Source organism: Castor canadensis, chromosome 4, assembly GCF_047511655.1.
Source record: "Castor canadensis chromosome 4, mCasCan1.hap1v2, whole genome shotgun sequence".
In the NCBI taxonomy this organism is placed as follows: domain Eukaryota; kingdom Metazoa; phylum Chordata; class Mammalia; order Rodentia; family Castoridae; genus Castor; species Castor canadensis.
In genome coordinates, this window is record NC_133389.1 from 158,660,680 (window position 1) to 158,683,225 (window position 22,546).

The window sequence follows — 22,546 nt, forward strand, 5'->3', positions numbered from 1 at the left end:
AATTGGCTATTGACTATACTCGACTTAAAAAGTAGAGATTTGTGACAAAAGCATTGAAAAGATCGGAATAGGGATTGTGATTTATTTCAGTGTTAGAGCATTGTCTAGCATCTGAGAGGTTCAGCCACCAGCACTCTGTCCTCAAAATGAAATAAACTTGCTATCCTTTTCTGAAACACAACATAAATACTAACATAGGAATAATACCTTTTTTTTTCTTTTCTTTTCATTCCTGAGACTGTGAATCCCTGTGTTGCCCAGGCTGGCCGCAAGCTCCTGGGCTGAAATGACCTTCTGCCTCAACCTCCAAGTAGCTGGAAGTAGGCACACACCACTGTCCTGGACAAAAGCAACCTTTTCTTTAAAAAAAAAAAAAAAGCCTGCACTAACTTGACATAAGATAACAGAGCACATGAAAGATATTTTCCCCGGGCCATTTCTCAGCTAATTCTTGTAACTCCTTATTGCACTATGAAAAGAAGTGAATTAAGTTTGAAGCAGATGCAGTAACCCTACAAGAATCACATTTTAGGAAGGGAAGTTCATTTACTTGGGATAGCAATGGTCCCCTGAGCTCACTTCTAACAGCAAATGCTGAGCCTTGAATAAGATAAATTTCAACTCCTCCTTATGTTCTCTGATACAAGTAAATGTGGACTTTTCCACCTAAATTCAAAGTACTTCACTTCACCAGATCTGTGGGAAAATGACAAATATACTAATATAATTTTACAAGTTCTATCTGACTAAGATATTGAGGTATACCTTTTATTTTGTTCTACAAATTTTCAGATAAGACACTTTAATATTGCTGTTGGATTAAAGCCATACTCTCTCCCTGTCAGTTTTGAGTCCTTTCTGGTTGCTGCAAGACCAAATCATTCTGCCTCTGCTTCATACTACATTTCCAACTGTCCAGTGGTGAAAAACAAAAAGTGCAGAAATAACAAAGTTCTTTGACTTCATGGGAGTTTTTACTTTTACAATAAATTTTCTTTGAAAAATAAACCCAACTAAAAATTTATATATTAAAAAAAAAAACACATATTTGACGGTTAGGAAGTCCCTATAAAACCTGAGAAGCAGTGATTACTCAACTCACAAGGAGAATGACAGTGAATCAAAGAAAGCAAAGTAGTTTTAGGGGTATTCTTAGAACCAGGAATTGATCAGTTGCTTTGTGATCAGGGTTACTGTGTGGGAAATGTTAACATTGTAATTTCATTTTGAAAAACAAAGGTACAATACAGATTTACAATTTTGCCTTCTACGTCAGGAAGGAAACAGTATGGTTTTTCATATACTACCATTGACATATTTTTCTACAAAAATTTCAGGACCTTTTTAGGAAATCTCATTTCCCATACCTTTAAAGCCCACGTATCTCCCCTGTAGGATTGTGCTTCTCACACCAAGTGAAACTCTGCCTGTGTTTATAGACATAGTACAGTGTATGGCTACAATAACATCTGCCTATCTGGACCAGCCCTAAGTGAAATTGTGAAGTAAATGAAACATGTTTTGAGTACATTTCCATCTGTTTCCTCAATCCCATTTCTTTATTATCTTCAGGCTAACAGTAATCACATGATCCCATGTTTAGTATCCCACCTCAACCTCATTGTGAAGCCCAGTCACCTTTCCTTAGCGCCCACCTACCCTGTAGCTTTCTGCTCTTGCACATTTGGCACTTCCACTCCATCAAAGTGTATCCACCTTTCACTTTCTGCTGGGCTCCCACACAGAGGAGAAATATAGTAACAGAGCGTGAAATAAGGCAGTAACCTAGAAGCAAAAATCAGAAATGATAAATATTATTTCACCAGATCTCTGATTTTTAAAGCAAGATTTATATGTTATTTGTAAATTTATGAGGATAACTATAAAGTTATATCATTTGTTTCTTACTTATCTTACATAATGAACCTTTTATATCTTATGGTTGAAGAGAGGTTCCATTGATAGTATTTTTCATGAGATGCATTCATCAATCCAGAACACAAAATAATCATCTTTATTCTAGAATATTTTTGGCATGAGAAAATGTTTTAAAATCTATCAGTCTTTGCTTTTTACTATCATAATAGTATCAAAGTAAAAAAATGATATTTAACTTTGAATTTCTTTTCCTACTTATTTTTTATTTGTGGGGATGGTACTGGTGTTTAAACTCAGGACTTCTAGGCAGGTGCTCTACCACTTGAGCCACTCCATCAGCCCTTCTTTTCCTACTTAAAAAATGATCTTGCAAAGTCAATATATTTTGCTTCTCAGATTATTCTAGCAGAACATTTTTAAATATCATCAGTTTTACTTGTTTGTAATTTTTCCAATGAAGGTGCTCCCATTATCTTGTGTTGTGACTGAGCTTTTATTTAACTACCTTATGAAATAATAGAAGGATTTCTTAAATATATACCATTTTTCTCACTTTTCTTCTTTTTACCATTAAAAACCCTAGCCCCCCCCCCAGTGTTTTATATTTCATAATATAATTAATTCCGTTGTACCTTTTCCCAAAAGATAATTGAAAAATGTCTCACTGTTTATGTATATTCATTTCTAGTTTGAAAACTATAAAGAATTACTTATTCATCAGTAAGTAAAGTCTGTCAAGTCCTTTCAGGTGCTGTTACAAAGAGAATCTTTGTAAATAATATTTTGTAGTATTTCAATGGCCAAAATAAAATATGCAGTTATAGAAGGTGAACAATCACTTATTTAAAACATCCATACTTTATTGCAACCCTTGATAAGAAGAAAGCATTTAAGATTGATGTTGTTACTGCAATTTGCATTTTCATCCTCAGGAAGGTGTTGATACAGAAGGATTAAGCAATTATAATAATGCAAAAGTTAATGTTGGCTTCTCCCTGTGTTTACTGAGTATAGCCTATTATGTATTGTGAACAAGTGATTTTTCTGTCACTTAGTTCTTAAATTCTGCATGTTTCTAGGTTATACATCTCCAAAAATGTGGTTAAGTTATGCTGTGATAAGATAGAAGGAACAAAGAAATCTTAGCTAAGCTTTTGGTCTTTACCATTTTATTGTGACAAACATGGTTTCTTCTAGAAGGTAGAACAAAGTTTATAGAGGTAACTGGTAAACACCATTCCTGTTGTAAAGAGAACTCATATTTCAGAAGTTCATTCCAATGACACTTTTGAGATATATAGAATGTTTCTCCATCATATCTGTCTTGGGCATTTCTAGATTTTGTGGTTACAGTAACATTACTTTCTTCATAGTAAACCCTGGTATCCAGGTCCCTCAAGGTATCCAAATACAGATGAGACTTTAAAAGCTGGAAGAGACCCTATGTACATGAGTACTGGTGCATGCACACATACACAAACACACACACACACACACACACACACTGTATTTTATTTATCTCACAGTTACTCCTTCTATGGGTAAATTTATTCAGGGTCCCTTTGTTTCATTGATACTTTATCTTGTCATTAATGTTTCTAATAATTTTTCATGCTATAATCCTTTGGCTGTGTGACATGTTTTAAGATTTAATGGAGAAGACAGTCCAGTTTCTCACAATTCTGCAAAGAGTGGTATAATTATAATGGTTTTGAAAAGATACAAAGCAGAGTGTTTCAAAATTCCAAAAGCATTATCAATTCCCTTAGTGCATAAATGATTGTTGATAATAAAGCTATTTGAAATTTTCAGGAGTGGTAAATTTCCCTATGAAATTTGTAATTCTACTTTATTGATCTAGAAGTTAATCTAGATCAATAAAATATCACAGCTTTAATTAGAGAAATGTCTAGTATATGAGCTATAGACAACAACGTAACTATGTACATGGTACCATATTGGAAGACCCTAGTACCACTAGCAGCCAAAAATTTTGAAGTAGAGCATGATAAGTATAAACCTAGATCAATAATATATACACTTTCTATATTTCTCCTGCTTTAATATGTTTTTCCTATTTCCATCTGGGCCTTTCAACTTAGAAGCAAAATTTCCAGATGGTACTATTTCTGATTTATGCTCTTATAATTACTTTTAACTCCATAATATAGTAATCTTTAATCTATGCTATCTTTTCACTAATGATTGTCTTAGTTTGCTACATTGCTAAGACAATTCTATTAAAGCTCTAAAGACTTCACTGAGCATGTTCAGATATAATGTAAATAAGATTGTGCATTTGAGTACATAGATTGAGGTAGAGAACAAAAGAGAAAAATTATCCTATCCCCATACACTCATAATCCTAGCCCACTGGTTTGAAAATGCATTTCAGAAAAGGACTGTATGCGTGCCTATGGAAGAATCACCCAAGATATGTGGCTATTACAGAAAATTGAAAAAGTAAACACAAAACTTGTCCTTCAACAAAATTGCCCTCACCTTCAAATTTAAGTGTAAGAATGCCATGTCTTACTCATCTTTGAATCCCCCTGTAATGACTAAGCATAGTTTCATTGTCTAACAGGTGAAAAATAATTTTTTTTAATTTAAGTACCCACCAGAACTGAACTTTGTATAAAACCTAATTCTTATTTTAAATGCATTTATCTCCATAATTAACTTTACCTGCACTTTACTCCATAAGTTAATGAATCCTTATGTTAGTTACAAAATCTTTAGAAAAAAGTTCCGAATAAAAGGATAGTAGGTAAAGATCTGTAACTGCAGTGTTAGCTGGTGTGACCCTTTGAGATCAGTAGGAGTCTGGCTAGGGTGGGATATGCCAATGCTGGCCTCTTTAATTTATGCAAAGGTGCCAGGGAAACAAACAAACCAAAACCCCCAACAATCTGTTCTTTTAATTTCTTTCATTACCAGTTGATTATAGTCAGAGGAGCCATTTACTCTCCAAATTAAGCAAGGGGTAGAAGTAATGAACTTTTCTTCTTTTCCTATTTTTTGAATTTATCTGATGTATTTGTTTAGCAGAGCACTTTGAACTACACAGTACATTCATTGTTGACTAGTTTCCATCAGCAGCAGCAATTAGCATTGGTTTCCTAGGCAACTATTCTGTACCCTACTGAGAAAAACCTTTTCTTGTCAGGAGTATTCTATCTTAAGTTGTTTTGTTTCCCTTTTTCCAAAAAGTGTGCGGTAGGCTTATTTATCATTTCTTTTAAAACAGTGTTATTATACTCATAATTCTTTAAAGCAGAAACATTCACTGGCTTTTAGATTCCTCTGGTTGAATTTACTGTCAATGTATCTTACTTCCTGCTTAATAACCTGAAAGAAATCAACAAAAATATGTTCTCAGGCATATGCCAACTTGCTAGGATTTTGTATTCACAAATTGGTGAACCTTTGCATGTTCAAGTAATCACAGCCGGTCCTAATGAAAACCCAAAGGGTGCACATTCAAAAACAAATTTCTGCATCTATCAACAATGTCATTTATCACTCGGAAGCATGTTAGAATTTTCAGGGCTACTGAGAGAGTTTCAACTCCATTGATTTGTTATTACCTAACTAAATATATTAATAGTTTACTATAACACAGTTAATATTTAGTAAAAACAGGGCCTAAGCCTATCTTAAAAAATTTGACAAGGTTGGCTGTGGATATAGTTTAGTGACAGAGAACTTGCTTAGCATGCTCAAAGCTCTGGGTTCAATCCCCACCACTGCCAAAAAAAAAAAAAAATGACATGATAAATGATGAATACTGTCACCAAAAAGGTATGGCAGTGGTGTAGCACAAATCAGCTTCATGGAGAAAAAGAAAGGGCTGCAATAGTTATAAATGCTGAGTAGTACAATAGAACATTTTAATTTATGTACATTTTATCATTTTAGTTAAAATAATAAGCAGCAAGAGACCAATACATTGTCTGTTAGGCAGGGCCAGAAATTCATTGGGAAAATGATAGAATCATCTCAGTGTATAACAAAAATTTCTATGTCTTACCTATATTTTACCAATCAAAAAATAATTAAATAAGCAGTTGATCTATGTTATTTTATGTAATTGTTATAGCACACCTAAAGATGAATGCGACTTCCATTCTCACTTTATAGATGGGACATCTGAAGGTTAGAGGATTGTCCCTGAGCCATCATGGCTACTAAGGCTTGTAGGAAGAATTTGGTCCCAGGTTGTCTGACAATAGGACCTACTCCAATATAAACTAGTTGTACTGTGGTGGGTGAAGGGGCAATAAGTTGCTCTTATCCATTATTTTGTCAGTATTTCTAACTAAAAACTATATAAATATGTGAATTAAACAGTATCAACAAGAAATCAGAGGACCTAGTATAACAACTCATTTATAGCCATGTATAACAATATGATTATTCATTAGTTAGGTGAAATGAAAATAGCTAAGTGTGATACCTTTCTGATATTATCAAGTAGTTTTCTGTAGATTAGAACATATCTTGATGAGTTTCTTTTACCTATTTACCTCCTATATGTATTTCACCAATATATTTCCCTAGTATCACCAAAAATTCTTACTTGCTAGAATTTAACTTACCTACCAAAGACTGCTTTGATAATTTTTTCTGAACACTGACCCCATCTCTGGCTTCCCAGAATAAGCTTTCAAGAAAACTTCGCTTTAATTTTAAATATTTTCCTATATGGTGATAATGTTGTTACCTATCCTTCTGTTCTCTGGATTGTATCTGTAAGTCATTTATTGTCATATTAACCTGTAACCAATAACTTTTTTTAGGAGTTATAAGATGAATTTGATTCAGAGAATTAATTTTAATTTTTTCCTCCCAAAGAGTTTATAGACAGATCTACTTGATTATTAGTTCTAAGTCATCAAATGTGATGATTTGGAGTCTTAGTCACGAGTCTATTTTATATTCATGTTATGAGATAGAAACTGTTTCATTACCATATTAATACTAATAATTCAATAATAACAATCACAAAGGGTTTTCATTGCAATGCAAACACTATTATTAATCCTAATATTCATAAAAGAGTAAGTAGAAATTTCACACATACTCCTTAATTTAATTTAATTTCTAACCACTTACAAAATTTTTTTGAAATTCAGAAAAAAAGGTAATTGAGACTTTCAAAATGTCAGATTAAGCAGTATTAAGTTTTCAGCCATGAAGAAGATCAAGTTAATTTCCTGTTATGTAAAATGTATAATAATTTGCTGATTTATGTATAATAGAGAGTCATTTTAAATCTTCTCAAGATCTAAATTCTGTTTATAACCTTCCCTATATATGTGGAAGGGAAAGAAAGTAGAGAAAGTAAGCAATGGAAAATTAAAATGTATTGTGATCTCTTTGCTACAACAGCACTTTTCCTGTGCTCATTGACCTCAGGAGTAGATAGGGTTATCAGGCTTTTTGGAGCACCACCTAGATGACAGGGACTTGCTAGCAGGAATCTTGAGCAGATAGTAGGTGAGGACCTACACAGCCAGGGAAGTTGATATGAAGCCAGAAAATAAAAAACAAAGACAGTATTTTCTCCCTTCACAAATTTGTCTGGCAAAAAATTGGTTCCATTAGCCATCAATACCAATCATAGTAGGCTAAGAGAATTATCAAACGGTCATAATAATAATAGCCTAGTTGAGCTGGACCTTTAGTGCACTTCACCGTTACTCTTTCTGTAATGTGGAAATATTAGGGTGGAAAGTCTGGAAGCATGTATGAAGAGGGGGAAATAAAAACAACCGAGTGAAGAACAATCTGGAAGTCTTCCTTTTATTTGAGTTTTTGATGGGCCAGTTCTGTTGTATAATTAGGTACTTGAGTCCCCACAAGGATCTCTTAGCCAAGTGATATTATTATTTCTATTTTATGAGTGAGGCATTGAAGCACAATGAGTTCGAGTAAATTTCTTAGGATAAAATAACTAGAAAGTAGAAATGATAGAGTTGATACCCACATTTTTCTGAGTTAAATTTCATGAGATTCCCTCTAAATTACTCCAGACCCAGAGATTGTGGCAAATGCCTGTCATACCAGGTACCTGGGAGGTAGAGACAGGAGGATCACAGTGCAAGGCCACTCTAGGCAAGTCACTGAGATTCAGTCTCCAAACCAAGCTGGATGTTGTGATGCAGCTACTCAGGAGATGGCCTCTGAGGCCGACCTGGGTAAAAGTTTGAGTCCTTCTATGAAAAACAAACTAAAAGCAAAAGAACAGGGAGGCATAGCTTACATATTTGCCTAGCAAGCACAAGGGTCTGAGTTCAATTCTCAGTATTGCCAAAAAAAAAAGAAGGAGAGAGGGAGGGAGGGAGGGGGAGGAGAGAGAGAGGGAGAGAGAAGAAAGAAAAAGAAAGAAAGAAAGAAAGAAAAGAAAGACAAGGCCCTTATCCTCCAAATATATAAAGATTGAATAGATGGATGGATGGATGGATGGATGATGGGAGCATTTAACACATATATGTAGGATGAGTGAAAAATTATTACATATAATAAGGTATGTATCACAGCCATTACACTTTTATTTTTATAGGTCTGATTATGACTGACTTCTCATGTCTTTTGTGTTTGTTTGGTACATTTACCCTTAATCCTCTCTGAATGTACTTAGACCCTGAGTGAATTTGCTCTTGTCCCCGAAGACAAGCTATAAAGATGCAGCTCGCTCAGGAGATGAGCTGATTAAGGATCTGATGGGAGAAAGCTGTGTGTCTAGGACCACTGCCATGGCTGCTCTGCTGACAGCCCTAGCTTAGAGGGAGTCTGTGACTTGACTGGACTAACTGAAATCCTCAGGACAATCTTATGTTAAATTCACTGTGAAGTTTAGATTAGAAAATGTATTACTTTTTATTGGAAAAGACTTAATATTACTTATTCTTCAAAAAAACTTCAAGATATCAATAAAGCCAAACTGAACTTGGCTTCCATATAGATTGTTAGATGATTCTTATAATAGCATTCTCAAAATCTAATTTTTTTCAGAGCTAGGGGTGGAATCCAGAGTCTTGTGTATATTAAAAAAGCATTATACCTAACTCAACTATATCGTGACCTCCCTATTAAATTCATTTTTTAAAAAATCACCAATCCTTGCAAGATTGGATTAAATTGTTCAAAAAATAAAATCAGGTTATTTATAAGGTCTTATTCAACCATGAAACTCAAAGACAAATTTATAAGTTAGTTTTCTCTCAGACAAAAAAAACCATAAAATTCAAATTTCCTGCAGTTCCCCATTTAAAATAATACTGTTTTGCTAAAAGTAATTACTGCTCACAGTTGAAATGTAATCTTGGCAGGTACCATGCATTTTGTTTAGGTTGAATACATCTGAACTGAGTGGAGACAAGTAATTCAGTTCTCCCTTCACTTCTCTCTATGTAGAATATTTTATAAGCCCGCTTCTATAGTGGTTCACAATATATTTGGTCTACACTTATATGAATGCATCCTTTGTGTACTAAGTTCACTTCTGTTCAGTGTTTAAAATAATTCTCATTGGTATCAAGATTGTATTCTACAATGTAGTCCCTAATGAAAGACTGAAATAATGTAACATTACTCAAATAAATTTGTTCATAGAATATTGGATTATCTTTCCAATCTTAAAAAAACTTTAATTCATATAAGATATCTTAGAGCCTAGGAGATCCATTAGTAAGTACATAAGTATCCAGGACTCCAATTCAAGTAATACTATTCTAAAATACATCAAATTATTAAATAATAATAGAACAAATGAGATAATTTGGGGGGTTTAAAGTTAGCAAATATAATAACAAGCATGGATTACTTCTGACTTGTATAAAATATAATGAAAGCTTTCACATTAATTTTTCATCCTTTCAGAAAAATTGTGTTAAGCATCCAGTCTGGGTAAAGCTAGAGCAAGAAATTTCAAGAATTGCAACCATGACTGGGAACTGTGGCTCACACCTGTAATCCTACTTACTTGGAAGGCTGAGATTCAGAGGATCACAGTTCCAGGCCAGCCCAGGCAAAAAAGTTTGTGAGACCTCATCTGAACAAAAAAAGCTGGGCATGGTGGCACATGTCTATCTATCATTCCAGCAACAGCAGGAAGCATAAAATTAGGAGGGCTGGTGGTCCAGGTTGGCTTGAGCAGAAAGCAAGACCCTATCTCAAATTAACTCAGCAAAAAGGGCTGGAGGTATGGCTCAAGTTGTAGAGTGCTTGCCTAACAAGCGTGAAACCCTAAGTTCAAATCCCAGTACTCCCACAGAATAAAAAGAAAAAAGAATTCCAAGTGTGACAAAGGAGAGTCCTTGACTTGGGAACTTTAAATAGTGGAGGAGATAAAACATATGTGTCTGCACAGTTCTGTGTAAGATGTGCTAACTGCCACAGAAGATGTGAAGTTTTCTCTAACTTATAGGGATGGTCCAGAAGACACAGGGGTTCTCTGTATGTGTACCCTAATTTCTGCTGTGTTTGCTTTGTATCTCTATTGCTCCCAAATTTCCATAAAACAGTAGAGTGCTAGAAGAAGCTATCTCACTCTTGATTTTTAAAAATCCGTATTGCGTTGAAAATGAATATATGTAACAATTCTCAAAACCTAAAATTATTTTTGTAATATTATTAAGCAATTTAGAAATCTAAAAGGAATTTAATTTTCTGTATCTATTACTGCTACCTAGAGAAGAGTGTTTGCACATTATCCCTTCAGAATTTGTATTGTCAAGTGGCTAATAAAAAAATTCAGGAAGGGAAACACATAAAGGCAAATTTACTCAAGCTTACAATCAAGCTTTAAAGTTTAGGTAAGTTGTATCTAAACAGATTGCTGATCCCCCTTAACTTGCTTTCACTATACTGGGTCATCCTAGATGGGATAAGGAAGGCTGTCTTCCAAAGGGGGCAGAATCTAAATGAGCTAGCCAGCTAAAATCGAGGAAATCTCCCCAAGTCTGATAGTGAAAGTGCAAATTTGGATCATGCATCATAATAAATTTTCAACAAAGAATGTATTCAGATTATCTTGACCAAAATTATGAGAATAATCTGTCCACACACTTCCTTGTTTTCTACACTTCTTTCTACTAAGGCTATAAATGAGTTTATTTCCTAGTATGGGAGTTACTCTTATATAGAGATGGCAAATGTTAAATTCTGTAGAATTTATTTCTAACCTAGAATATATTTTCAGTCTCAAAAAGTTAATTTCCTTTTTAGGTGATGATAGGTAGACCATCGTTTCCATAATGTTTTTTTGACTAGGTTACAAAAATTAATAGTGATATGCTCAAGTTGAAACCATTTTAGGTCACCATACTAGTTATTTTAGACTCTCTTGCACTGATTTTAGTGATGAGCCGTTTGGGTTTTTTTGGTTTTTTTAATGTAAGCATGTTTGTGTTTTATCTGGAATTAAAAAATTATATTGTATTTTTGGGGGAGAAGGCAGTGAAAATGAAATTCGAATCCACTGTACTGCACTTTTCCTCTTTGCTACCCGGTTTGGACGTCTCATTATTATTTCTTTTAATGTTTATTTACAGAGGAGGTGTCTGCAAGGATAGTTCAAGTAGTCACAGCTGAGGCTGTAGCAGTCCTGAAAGGTGAACAAGAGAAAGAAGCCCAGCACAGAGACCAGCCTGCAGCTCTGCCTTTAGGTAAATGAGAAGGGCCTCAGGTTAGGAGGCATGTTCACAAGTAGGTTCTATCTTGTATATTATCCTTACAGTGACATTTTACTCTAGAGGGAAAGAAAGGAACCTATTTTTACCTTCTCTAACAGGTTCATGGGTTATCTTTATAGTTTTCAGAGTGACAAGCCTACAGTCAGATGTTCCCCTAATGGCCCCTAATTTTTCACTTTTGTTTAGATCGTTAGAGGTTGCTTGATTCCCTATACATAAGGAAAATGAACTAAAATTTCAATTAGAGATGACTGTTTCCTTTTATGGTTTCACAGAATAATTACCTGTGCTATGGTCTTGCTTTGCTCTACCTGAACTAGTAAACTCTATAGCTAGAGGCTTGTTAGACTCGTCAGGAAGTACTGACCACTTGGCTCATCTAATAGAACTAACACAGATAGCCCTGCCCTCTCCCTTGGTCACAAATGAAATGTCCTCCAGTGCCAGATTGCCTAGGAGAATGCTCAGATAACACATAGTTATCAATTGGTTGATAGACGGGTAGACATATATACATATATGTGAAAAGACACACTGGATGTTTTCTTAGGTTCAACATATCTCTTTATTTCATAGATACATAAACCTTATTAGTAGAAAGAGGCATTCTTTTAACTCCTAAAAAGAGTCCATTATCCATTTTCCTATCTTATAATTTCACCTATCTTTAATGTTTGATTTTCTGATTAGGACTCCTTCAAGCATCTATTTAAAAAGTAAGCAATAAAAAAAAACTCTTCTCTCTCTCAGAATAATAATTTAGACTATATTCAGTATTCCTTAATATTGAGTATTTCCATGAGCAAGGACTATTTTTCTCTTAAACACAGAGGGAAAAATGTTCTAAAACATTAACCTTCACTCTATTGTTTACTTCTATACTTAAAGTAAAAGAAAATTTCAAGTTTTTAAGATTTAAGATCTTAATACATGCCATGCAGACCCCACAGGAACTAAAAACATCACCTATCATCCAAAGCTACTTCTATTAACTGCCTTATGAAACTGAAATTCACATAATCTTTAAAAGAGATTTAGCCACCAGCCTTAAGTGGGACATGTTTCCTTTTGAAATTCCTTACCTTCGTAGGAGGGATGATAACAAAGGTAAGTGTTCTGAGGAGGAGCTCTCAGAGCTAACTGTGAGTGAATTACATCTCTTAAAACCTGTCTCTGGATCCTTCCTCACATGTAAGGCCAAGGTCAGAAGATGATTCAGCTTTCACTAGTGCATTGCTTGTTTCTGTTTGAGAGTTTCCCCAGGCTGTGACAAGTTCGTTTTTTCTTTTCTGAGAATACATTAAGGAAATAGATTTTGACATTAGACTAGGGGGCAAAATGTTATTTTAAAAATATGTCAGCTAATAAAACTGACATATTTGTAACATTTGTTTCCAGATCAAGCAGTTGGAACAACAGAGCATTCAAATTTTTTTTTTAAGTCAGGCTAGCCACATCCAAACTAAAATACCTGCCTGGGTATGTTTCTACATGATATATTAGGGTCAAAATGAAATATATCATTAATTGAACAAATAGACACAATGAGTTGAATTACACAGTTTTAGCATTTATCTAATACATTTTTATGAAGAACACATAATGTTCTTTTAAAAAATACTGAATTCTTATCTTACTTTTTAGGTTGTCAAAAATATGTGAATCAGGTAATGGGCCTAACAATAAGTCAAATGCAGATTACCACGGAATCTTCCCCTGAATTTCTTAGAGAGGCCTTTTTGCAGATGGGAGAACTACCTACACATACTGGCCTGATATGATTGTCATAACTCATTTCTCCACTGTTTGATCTGCAGCAGCTGAAGAGACAGCTAATCTGCCTCCTTCTCCACCACCATCGCCAGCCTCAGAACAGACGGTTACAGTGGAGGAAGGTAAGGCCTTGACTTTGTAGGGTTTGTCTTCTCAAGAAGGGTAAAGACTGAACTTCAATCCACAAACAGTAGACTACAATATTGTTTAATATGCGACCCAATATTGGAGCTGTTTCAAGCAGTCAAGAAGAAACAAATTTATTAAATAAATATATTATCACTTACCTATATAAAATCAGAAGTAAAAGAATATGGTAAAATGTAAAAGAGAAAAAAAAATCCACTGAATAAAGGAAAAGATTACTACGTTTAAGTTGCTAGGGTAACAATAGAGAACCAGTTACTTAATGTAGAGTGTTAAATCACAGAAGATACAATCCTATCCTGTGACTGAACAAAAATAACAATAAATGTAAGTAGAGTAGGTCTCATATTTATCAATGAAATCAACACTTTCTCATGAAAGTGTAAGGGATTATCTCTGTTTTGTTTACCACTGCATTGCCAAGACCTTCCCCAGAATGTGACCCATAACAAACTCTCTATAAATATTAATGAATAAATTAAGAAGTTAATGAATGAACCCAACTGTGAGAGCAGTGAACCAAAAGCTGAGACCAGGGCTTCTTTCCTGCTGAGACCTGTTATTGCCTGTGAATACATTCCTGCACTTACTCAACATGGAATGTCGTGTCAGCTTTTCAGTTCCCATTGATAAAATAGAGACATGCCTTTGAAGAATATCCATTCAGAATCTGAGATGAAAGGCACTAAACTAAATTGTGTTGAAGCAGGAGTGGAGCCTTGGCTCTCCTTTGTTTTTTCCTGTAATTCTCAAAATGCTACATAAAAGCTAACTGATCTAAGTCAGAGAAACAATAATGTTTGCTTCTAGATTTCATATAGTAAAATCACAATTCTTAAACTGTTCCATTTTTTCACTTCCCTCTTCACTTATTTTTCCTTTTATTATCATTCCAGAGATCCTTTTATTGTGTTAAAAACTGAAGAACATTTGTAATGAAAGATTTGACTTTATAGAATTTGTAACCAGATTCATTAAAAATATTGTTTGAGGGCTGGCCGAGTGGCTCAAGTGGTAGAGTACTGCCTAGTTAGCACGTGGCCCTGAGTCAAGCCCCAATACCTCTATAAATAACTATATATGTATATATATAGTTTAATTTCCTAGACACAAAAATCTAACTTAATGACATATTAACTCCAATATACTTTATTTTTCTCACAGATTTATAAATCTAAACTTTTTAAAATCGAGTCTGTTTCTTTTCTTAATTTAATGCCTGAAATAAGGTTAAACAAAATTATCCTGAAAGGCAAAAAAGAGGAAGTTTGAGGTTCATAAACAATGTGTAACAGCAACTGATTATTAATTAGGTGTAAATTAAATGTGATTTAGTTTTTTAACTTACCGATTTGAGAGCTTCTTTGGCCTTATATTTACCCATTTATCCAGCACTTATTTCTTGAGTCCCTTCAATGCTTCAGGAACTTCAAATTCTGGATATATGCTATTGCACAAAATAGATATAATCCCTGCTTTTAAGATGTACATTGTTTAGTGGAGAATCGAAATCCAATAAATAAGCTTAATTTTAACTTGAATTATGACGTGAAGGGAAAAGAACAGAACTTTTAAGATAGATCAGGAAGGGAAACCTTATCTTTTTGGCTAGAAAAGGAGTGGCGAAGAAGCTGAGAAAAGTGAAGAAGTGGTCAAGTGAAGATGGAAGAAAGGGGCACTTTGGCAGAGGACCTGGGATGCTCAGGGCACTCAGGTGGGCAAGAAGATGTCATGTTCTAGAACTGGGGTTCATGGCTAACAGGTAGTGTGAAAGAGTAAAGGGAAGAGAGTAAGTAGCTGTTAGCTGGAGTCAGGAACCTGGATTTCACTCCAAATGGTGTGGGAATCCCTACATGACAGTTGTGCTTCCCTCAGGTCATTGACAGTGTTTCTTAGTTCTTTCTTAAAGCCATTCAAGTGTACGAGAACACTCAACACAGAAAGAGCTATGATGTTGACAGAGCTGGCCTTCTCCAAAAGTCTGCTTAAGGTCAAGTCATGAGCTCTTCATGGGAATTAGTGCAGAAAAGGAAGTAGGTTCCGCCTATCCACCTAGAAATTCACCCAGCCTGTGTTCTGGAAAACAGCATAATGTATACAATGAAAATAGGAATAAACAAAACATACAAGCACTTTCGCATTTTTGTTACTTAGATGTCAACTTTCCAGAATAACTGTTCCTGACATTTCAGAATTGCTTTCCCTAAATTGTTCCAATATATTTGGGGGAAATGCCAACTCACTTCCTGTTACAAGTAATTGAGTTATTTTCAAACCTAACTTGTACTTTTTGTTTTTTAAAAAGCATTAAATTATATGAAGGTCTCATGATTTGCTCAAAATGATAATGAATCATTATTTCATTATATATATATTAATTAATTTCATTATTATTATGAATAATATATATAATATATTATTATATATATATATAATTAATTTCATTATATATAATAATATCATTATTATATAATCAGCTGCCTTTAGTCATATGATAAAGGCAGAAGCTGTGATGCCACAGCAAACAAAAATCAGTCATTGAGGGCTGGTGGAGTGGCTCAAGTAAGAGTGCCTGCCTAGCAAGCATGAGGCCTTGAGTACCATCAAAAAATAAATAAATAATAAAAGAAAGAAAGAAAAAGATAAAAGCAGTCCTCAATATTCCATGAGGCATAGTCTCTCACAAAAGTGACATATCAAAATCAGCTGACAAATCATGGCTGGGTTTGGGGGGGCAAATCTTATTTTGACCCAACATAAATTTTTGAATACTTACAAGCAAACTAGGAAACATTTATTCTTCCACTGAAACCAGATAAGTTTCATGCTTGAAAATTATAATTATACAAATGACTTTGTCAAAGTTTACCCTGTCATTTTATATATCACGTTATTAAACAAAATAGAATATTTTGTGGCAAAAACAGAGTCCCAAAAGTATGCTGACTTATAGCAAAAAGATGAATAAATACATTCAAACAGCCAAAGTAACCGTTACAAAATGAATGCAACTTTTCATAAATTTCTCAACTCCAACTTTATGTCAAATAAAGTTGTAAATAAAAGAAAGAGAACTTGAAATCTTTTCTCAGTAACACTGAAGGCACAGATGCTAACATGTATGTAGCCAAACATTGTGCTTGGCACTTTCACAAGGATCTTCCTATTCAGTCTTCCCAGTAGCCCAAGGGAGACAGATTATATTCATTTATGCTGTTGTGTTGTTGTTCAAGGATATTATGGCTTATGGCTGGATGGGTGATTTATCCAAAATTCAAATCTAAATCTAAATCCTATAATCCACAGTTACCCTACCTCCCAAAAGATATCTTTTGTCAAGTTTCTTTCTATGGGACTATGAAAGTAAATTGTCTGCAAATGAGAGTTCTTTGCGACAAGCCACTATACTAATGTCTTTTAGTAAAACAGTCCCAAATAAATATTCCCATCACTTTATTATTTATCCCACCTCTATTAGGTATGATCCAAAAGCACCTGCTATGTATAACTGTTACAAATGAGACTCTAATGTCTTTTGTCATTATTATTGGAACTAAGTGAGCTATTTACCCTTAGCTTGCCTTCTAAACATAACTTCCCTAGGTCACCTCTGGAGATGTGTAACAGATGGACTTTACTCACAGGCCCTAAAAGGAGATACATATAGCACATATATCCAAGAGAGGATCAGACTTTTGAACTTGTGCGGGGACAGGGCCAGACAAATACCATAGAGAAGCTATATTTCCACTTGAGTCCTTAAAGTTGCTGTGACTCTCTGATTAGGAAAGTTTTCAGAATAGAAAATATTGCTTTATTTGAGATGTTATAGATCTGAAGCAAGGCTCTGAGCTATTTTTACATGTTGGCACTCACAGAAAAAGCAACAGTGACAAGCAAAAGGAGGCCCAAACCTTTCAGGCTAAAACCTCCAATGAGTATGTTTCATGCACTGCCTCTGACTACCAGCCCTCAGTTTTCAGTGCTCTAGTTTTGTGCTGTAGTCTTCTCTACTTCCCAGAAAATGAATACTGAAAAGCAAAAAGACAAGTATCTCATTCTCACTCATGACTGCCCATGCAATCAGTTGAACGTATTAGAAGTGTTAGAAGAAACTTACATACATGGAGAGTTTATAGTCTCAGAAAGTCACAGGGGGGAATATGAATGGTAAGGTTATGTGCAAGCCCAGGACTGTAATTCAGTCACTGTTGTGGACCACATCTTGGACAATTATCTGTTCATCTGAGACGTCATGCTGAGTTAAACTAAGAATCGGAAACATAATTTTAGGCTTCTGTTATCCCATGATATTATAAGTATCATGGATGAGAAAGTTCTGAGCATTCATTCAGAAGCAACTTTCATGGGACTCTCAGTAAAAAGTGTGCTCAAAAGACTAAGCATATTCTCTCCAGAATGTTATTTTAGTATCCTTTTGATTTCAGACTTATTTCTAGTTGTCAGCACTTGGTTGCTGAAAATAAGTTACTGTCCTAAAAATACAATGTATTTGCAAATTAATGCTATAATTTTGCCTGCTTAAATTCTGATAGAAATAAAAGCCTATAGAGATAGATATTATAGAGTTTGTTCTTATTGTTGAGAACTATGTTTTAAAATTGTTTCTAGATATAAGTAAATAATGATTGAAAAATTTGGTAACCTGCCACATAGGCTTCCCAAAAGAAGCCAAATAGTGTTCATTTTCATGGTCCTCAGAGCTCATCAAGTCATGTGGGAGTTCAAATCCTAATAAGGAGACTGATCCACAATTGTGATTTTAAGGAAATATATATAATTAATGAAGATTTCCAAGACAAGACGTAGAAAGGACAGAATTGGGAGCAGTTACTTTAGCATTTCAATAAGAAATATGCAATAAGAGATTTGAATTCTAAAAAAAAAAAGTCGAGACAGCCCTACAAATGAAACTATGAAACTGCACAGAATTAAGTCTTCATGACTCTAAAGCCAACCCTAGAAGTTCTCAGCTTATTGTGTCTTTATTAAGCTTTCTTTTCAAGTAAACATAAGAAAATAAGTTTATAAGGTTGAAGGCACTCTTAAAACAATATACTTTACTTCTTCAGTCCCACAGATGAAAATCAGTGTTTAAAATGATGCCCCTGGGTGTTATACCAGTCTTAGCATTCAATGGAAGAGCTATGCTGACTGCTTCCTCCTTAGCAGGACAGGAAAGAGAAATGATACTTGCACATTTTCTTAACAGAATTGAAGTTAAAAATTTCTTGTTAAAGTCATTAAAAACTAAATTACCAAAATGCTAAGTATTTGTACCTCCTAGATCATGAAAGTTGTATTTCAAACAACAAACAAGGACTGTCTTTCCCTGTGGTTAGACAGGTATGACATCCTAACAACATTTTTCTTTTTCAATGTGTAAATATATTAATACAAAAATAAGAAGAACTAGTTGTCTTGAAGGTATTTCTTCCAAAGAATGCTTTTGTTTTATAATGCTTTGTTTCTATCCCAATGTTTCCTTGGCTATTCTGACTTGTTGGGAGGAGTGCACAGATAATTCCTGTTTTGCACCCAGGATATGAAAGCTTTTGATTCACTTAGATCAATGGCAAAACTGCTTAAAGGATAGTTGAAATTCATTAGCTACTGAAGCATGCAACATTCATTGTCTCTCCCATCCTCCATCAGCCAAATCTTGCTGTTTCTTCTCCACCTTGCTGTGCTGCTTCTGTGGCCCTTTGTGTCCTCCTGCAAGTGTTTGTCTCGTCCATCTGATCTTGTGTCTGTCTTGTCCAGTTTTCCCTGCAGTTTCTTCCTGTGTGTCTGTTTGTAGATAAAGGGGCTGAGGATCAAGTGGGTCCTCTATACAGGTTCCCCAGCCATGAACCTGCCACCAGCGGGGAGAGGCGTAGACTCCTAGCCCCCTCCATCTCCGTGTCTGTGCCTGATGAGGAGTACTATGAGCATCCTCTGTTCAGCTCAGGATGGACCACCTCTAGTGTGCTCCCCAGTGCCAGAGCGCAGAGTGCCGAGGCCCACTTAGGACAGGAGAAAGGTGAACCAAGCATGGTGCCCTTTTGCTCCTCCTCCCCAGCCTGCAGCTTTGAGCAGTCCATCATGTTCCATGTGCCTTCACGTCAGGGTGGGCGGGACAGGAACCTGTTTTTTCCACATGAAAGTGAAGTCCCTATATAGGTTGTATCCACCCAAATGCCTCAAAATTTATAAAAAGTAGTCTTCCTCCAGGCAAGTGAGTACTTCCTTTTTTAATATTACTTCAGAGAAGATGCAGAGAGAAAGAGAAAAAACAAAAATAAAATTCAATTGAAGTCTGATTTCTTTCTGCTCCTTGCAAATAAATCTCTGGGGAAGAAATATTATTTATTTACCAAAGAAGACAATCCTGAATATTATATCTTTTCCTTCTTGGAAATATAATATCACTAGAACCAGCCCTAAAGAGAATTTGCCTTTTTAGAGCTCTGTTATTGTGATAGCTCTTTAAGAGGGAAAGTTAAAGAATCTATTTAGATCAGAATAAATGTTTTGGAATGAATTTGTTCCCCCATTTCAGTTAATCATGTGTAGAAATGATGGAAACTGCCCCAGGTGACTAAAACTTGGCTCACATCAGGAGCGTTGGGCTAAAATGAAGGAAATGAAGGAAATGATTCAAAGCCTTTGTCCCTCTGGCCTTATAAAGCTGGAAGACCTAGTGTGTAATTGGCTTTGGTGAGGATAAAATAAGTAGACGATGGACTGCTATTTGTCTCATTCTAACTAGTAGTTTTGTAAAGAAAAGAAAAGTACAGCTAAAAATATTTTTGCTTAGGTGAAGAGGTTATTTTCAAATGGGGAAAATAACTCGCTTAGGTGCAGCAGAATATTTTCATCTGAGACAATGTTTAATGTTAAGGGCAGATAGTTCCAAAGCAATGAGGAATAAGCTCACCGTTACACTCCTGATAATTAACTTTTTCAGGGTCCTTTGAAAACAAAGGGTTCCAATGGCTGAGAAGCTCTGATAAAGCTTTACCCTTTTTGTGAAACTAAGCTCTTCTAACAATGTGAACTTAAGATAACTAAAAATACGGGAATTTTTTATTATTACTAGGTGCACTGTAAATAAACATGACTTAGACAAAGTGAAAAAATGGAAAGCTAAAAAGCTACGTGGCTTTAACTTGATTAGATGTTAGGAAAGACACCTGTATTTTTGAATTGTATTAAAAAAATCTATGCATTATAAAAGTTTCCTCAGTTTAGAACTGGAATTTTTAAAATTCTTCTTATCAAATTAAGTTAACAAATCAGAAGTGTCTGAGTGTTAATGTGAAAAGATAACTGAAGTAATCTGCCCACCCCCAAGGTGTTAATAGTTCTTTAAAAAGAAAATTCCTATCCATTCGCAGTCTTTTCTGCAGGGCCCTTTAAACAATGTACAATTGTTTCACAAATTTTATAAGAATCTTCCATTTGCAAAGCTACGAAACAACTCATATATTTTGTTTCAGTTTAATAAGGGATAAAGTAGGATTTACTTATTTTTACTTGTATTGAAGTGTAAATGAAAAACAAATGGGCACAGTAATTCACCACCTTTATGAGTGTGTTGTTTACATTTTAAGTACTAACATTTTTTCCACATGATATACATCTTTGTGGGGAAGGGATATTTTGGCTGTTTGGTTGCCCCTCAGTCATCTTTTCTTGGTGATTTTCTTTTGACTTGTAGAGTAAGATTTTATTGCTAATATGCATATTTCCTTTTTTAGTCTCAGAGAATACATGAACTGCACTATTGATTAAGCAATATTATGATGATAGTGTCCCACAAGAAGACTTCAGCAAATAATAAGTTTTAAACTTTACCTTCACTTATCTTTCAAAAAAGTTTGCTTACTTCTGGACTAGGGGCATGGTTCAGGTGGTAGGGCACAAGTTCAACCCCCCAGTACCATCAAATTTTTTTTATTTACTCCTTAAAATTTTTCTTTTTCTCAGGCATTGTATAATTCAGTGAAGAGAACATAAGTTGACTTATGTAGTCTTTTACTTTGGAAACATTAAATAAATTATATTTAAATAGCTTTGATGGAGTTTGCGTTAAAACTGTTAAGGCAGTTGGCTGGTATTATTTTAAAGGAAGGCATTTTTTTATTCCCAGAATTCTTTGGCAATGTTTGCACATTTTAAATAAAGCAATCAGGAATTCTTATGTAGGGGCTTCCTGCATTGGAGAAATCAGCACACAACTAACAAGTTCAAAGGCTTTTTTTTGTCATCAATTCATCTATCTTTTCACAGCCATCTGTTATCTTCATCTCTTATTTCCAGCAAGCTTTCCTCACATGTGCAACTTAACTTTCCACTAAGGGTAATCAATCCATAAAACCCTTTCAGCTCTCAATTTTTAAAATAAATAGACTTTTAATGAGATTTTAAAAGGCATTGCTATTAGCGTATTATACATCAGGATTTTCAACTGGTATTATAACATATGTTGCATTAGACTATCAATTTGCTCATCCAAATGGTAAAAGAAAATGCACCCGAGGTCCTGGTGAGGTAAATCTAATGGAGCTGAAAGTGTTCCTTGAATAATATTTCTGTCCTTTTGTGTGTTGTTCTGTGGTCATGATGTCAACATCTTTTTCATCCCTAAGAAGAAGAAACGCTTGAGGGTGCGATGGCTGAGGAAGAGAAACCTGCTGCTCTTCCTGGGAAAGAGTATGGGGCTGCTCAGTCCTCAGACCAAGTCCAGGGCCTCAGTGAGGGCCCTCTGGAGTCTAGTGCAGAGGTCCAGATAGTTCCTGAAGACAGTGCCCTGGCAGGGGCCCCACATGAGAAAAGTGTAAAAGAGGTCACGGAGGTGTCTCCAGAAGTAAAAACCCCTTCCTCTGCCAAGGAAGGTGTGTCTTTCTCAGGATTTGCATGTTGTGTTGTAAATGATCTCTCCAGTGGCTTACCAACCTGATGCCTTTCCAACGCTGTTTCATCGCTGGGTCTTCTCATGATCACAAGACCCCCATTTTGGGCTTCATGAGCAGAGTGTGGCT

General features: G+C 35.0%; 1 protein-coding gene across 16 annotated transcripts in view; it reads left to right on the top strand.

Moving 5' to 3' along the window:
• The window catches only part of Map2 (microtubule associated protein 2), a 260,585-nt gene that overhangs the window by 197,348 nt on the left and 40,691 nt on the right, over positions 1–22,546 (top strand). For 9 of the 16 annotated variants that reach the window (XM_074071602.1, XM_074071605.1, XM_074071604.1 and 6 more), the window contains 3 exons: positions 11,439–11,552; positions 13,397–13,474; positions 22,154–22,399. In XM_074071602.1, the coding sequence (XP_073927703.1) occupies positions 11,439–11,552; positions 13,397–13,474; positions 22,154–22,399 (438 nt within the window). The remainder of the gene's footprint in view (positions 1–11,438; positions 11,553–13,396; positions 13,475–22,153; positions 22,400–22,546) is intronic. The other 7 variants (XM_020187528.2, XM_074071611.1, XM_074071612.1 and 4 more) reach the window with 2 other exon arrangements.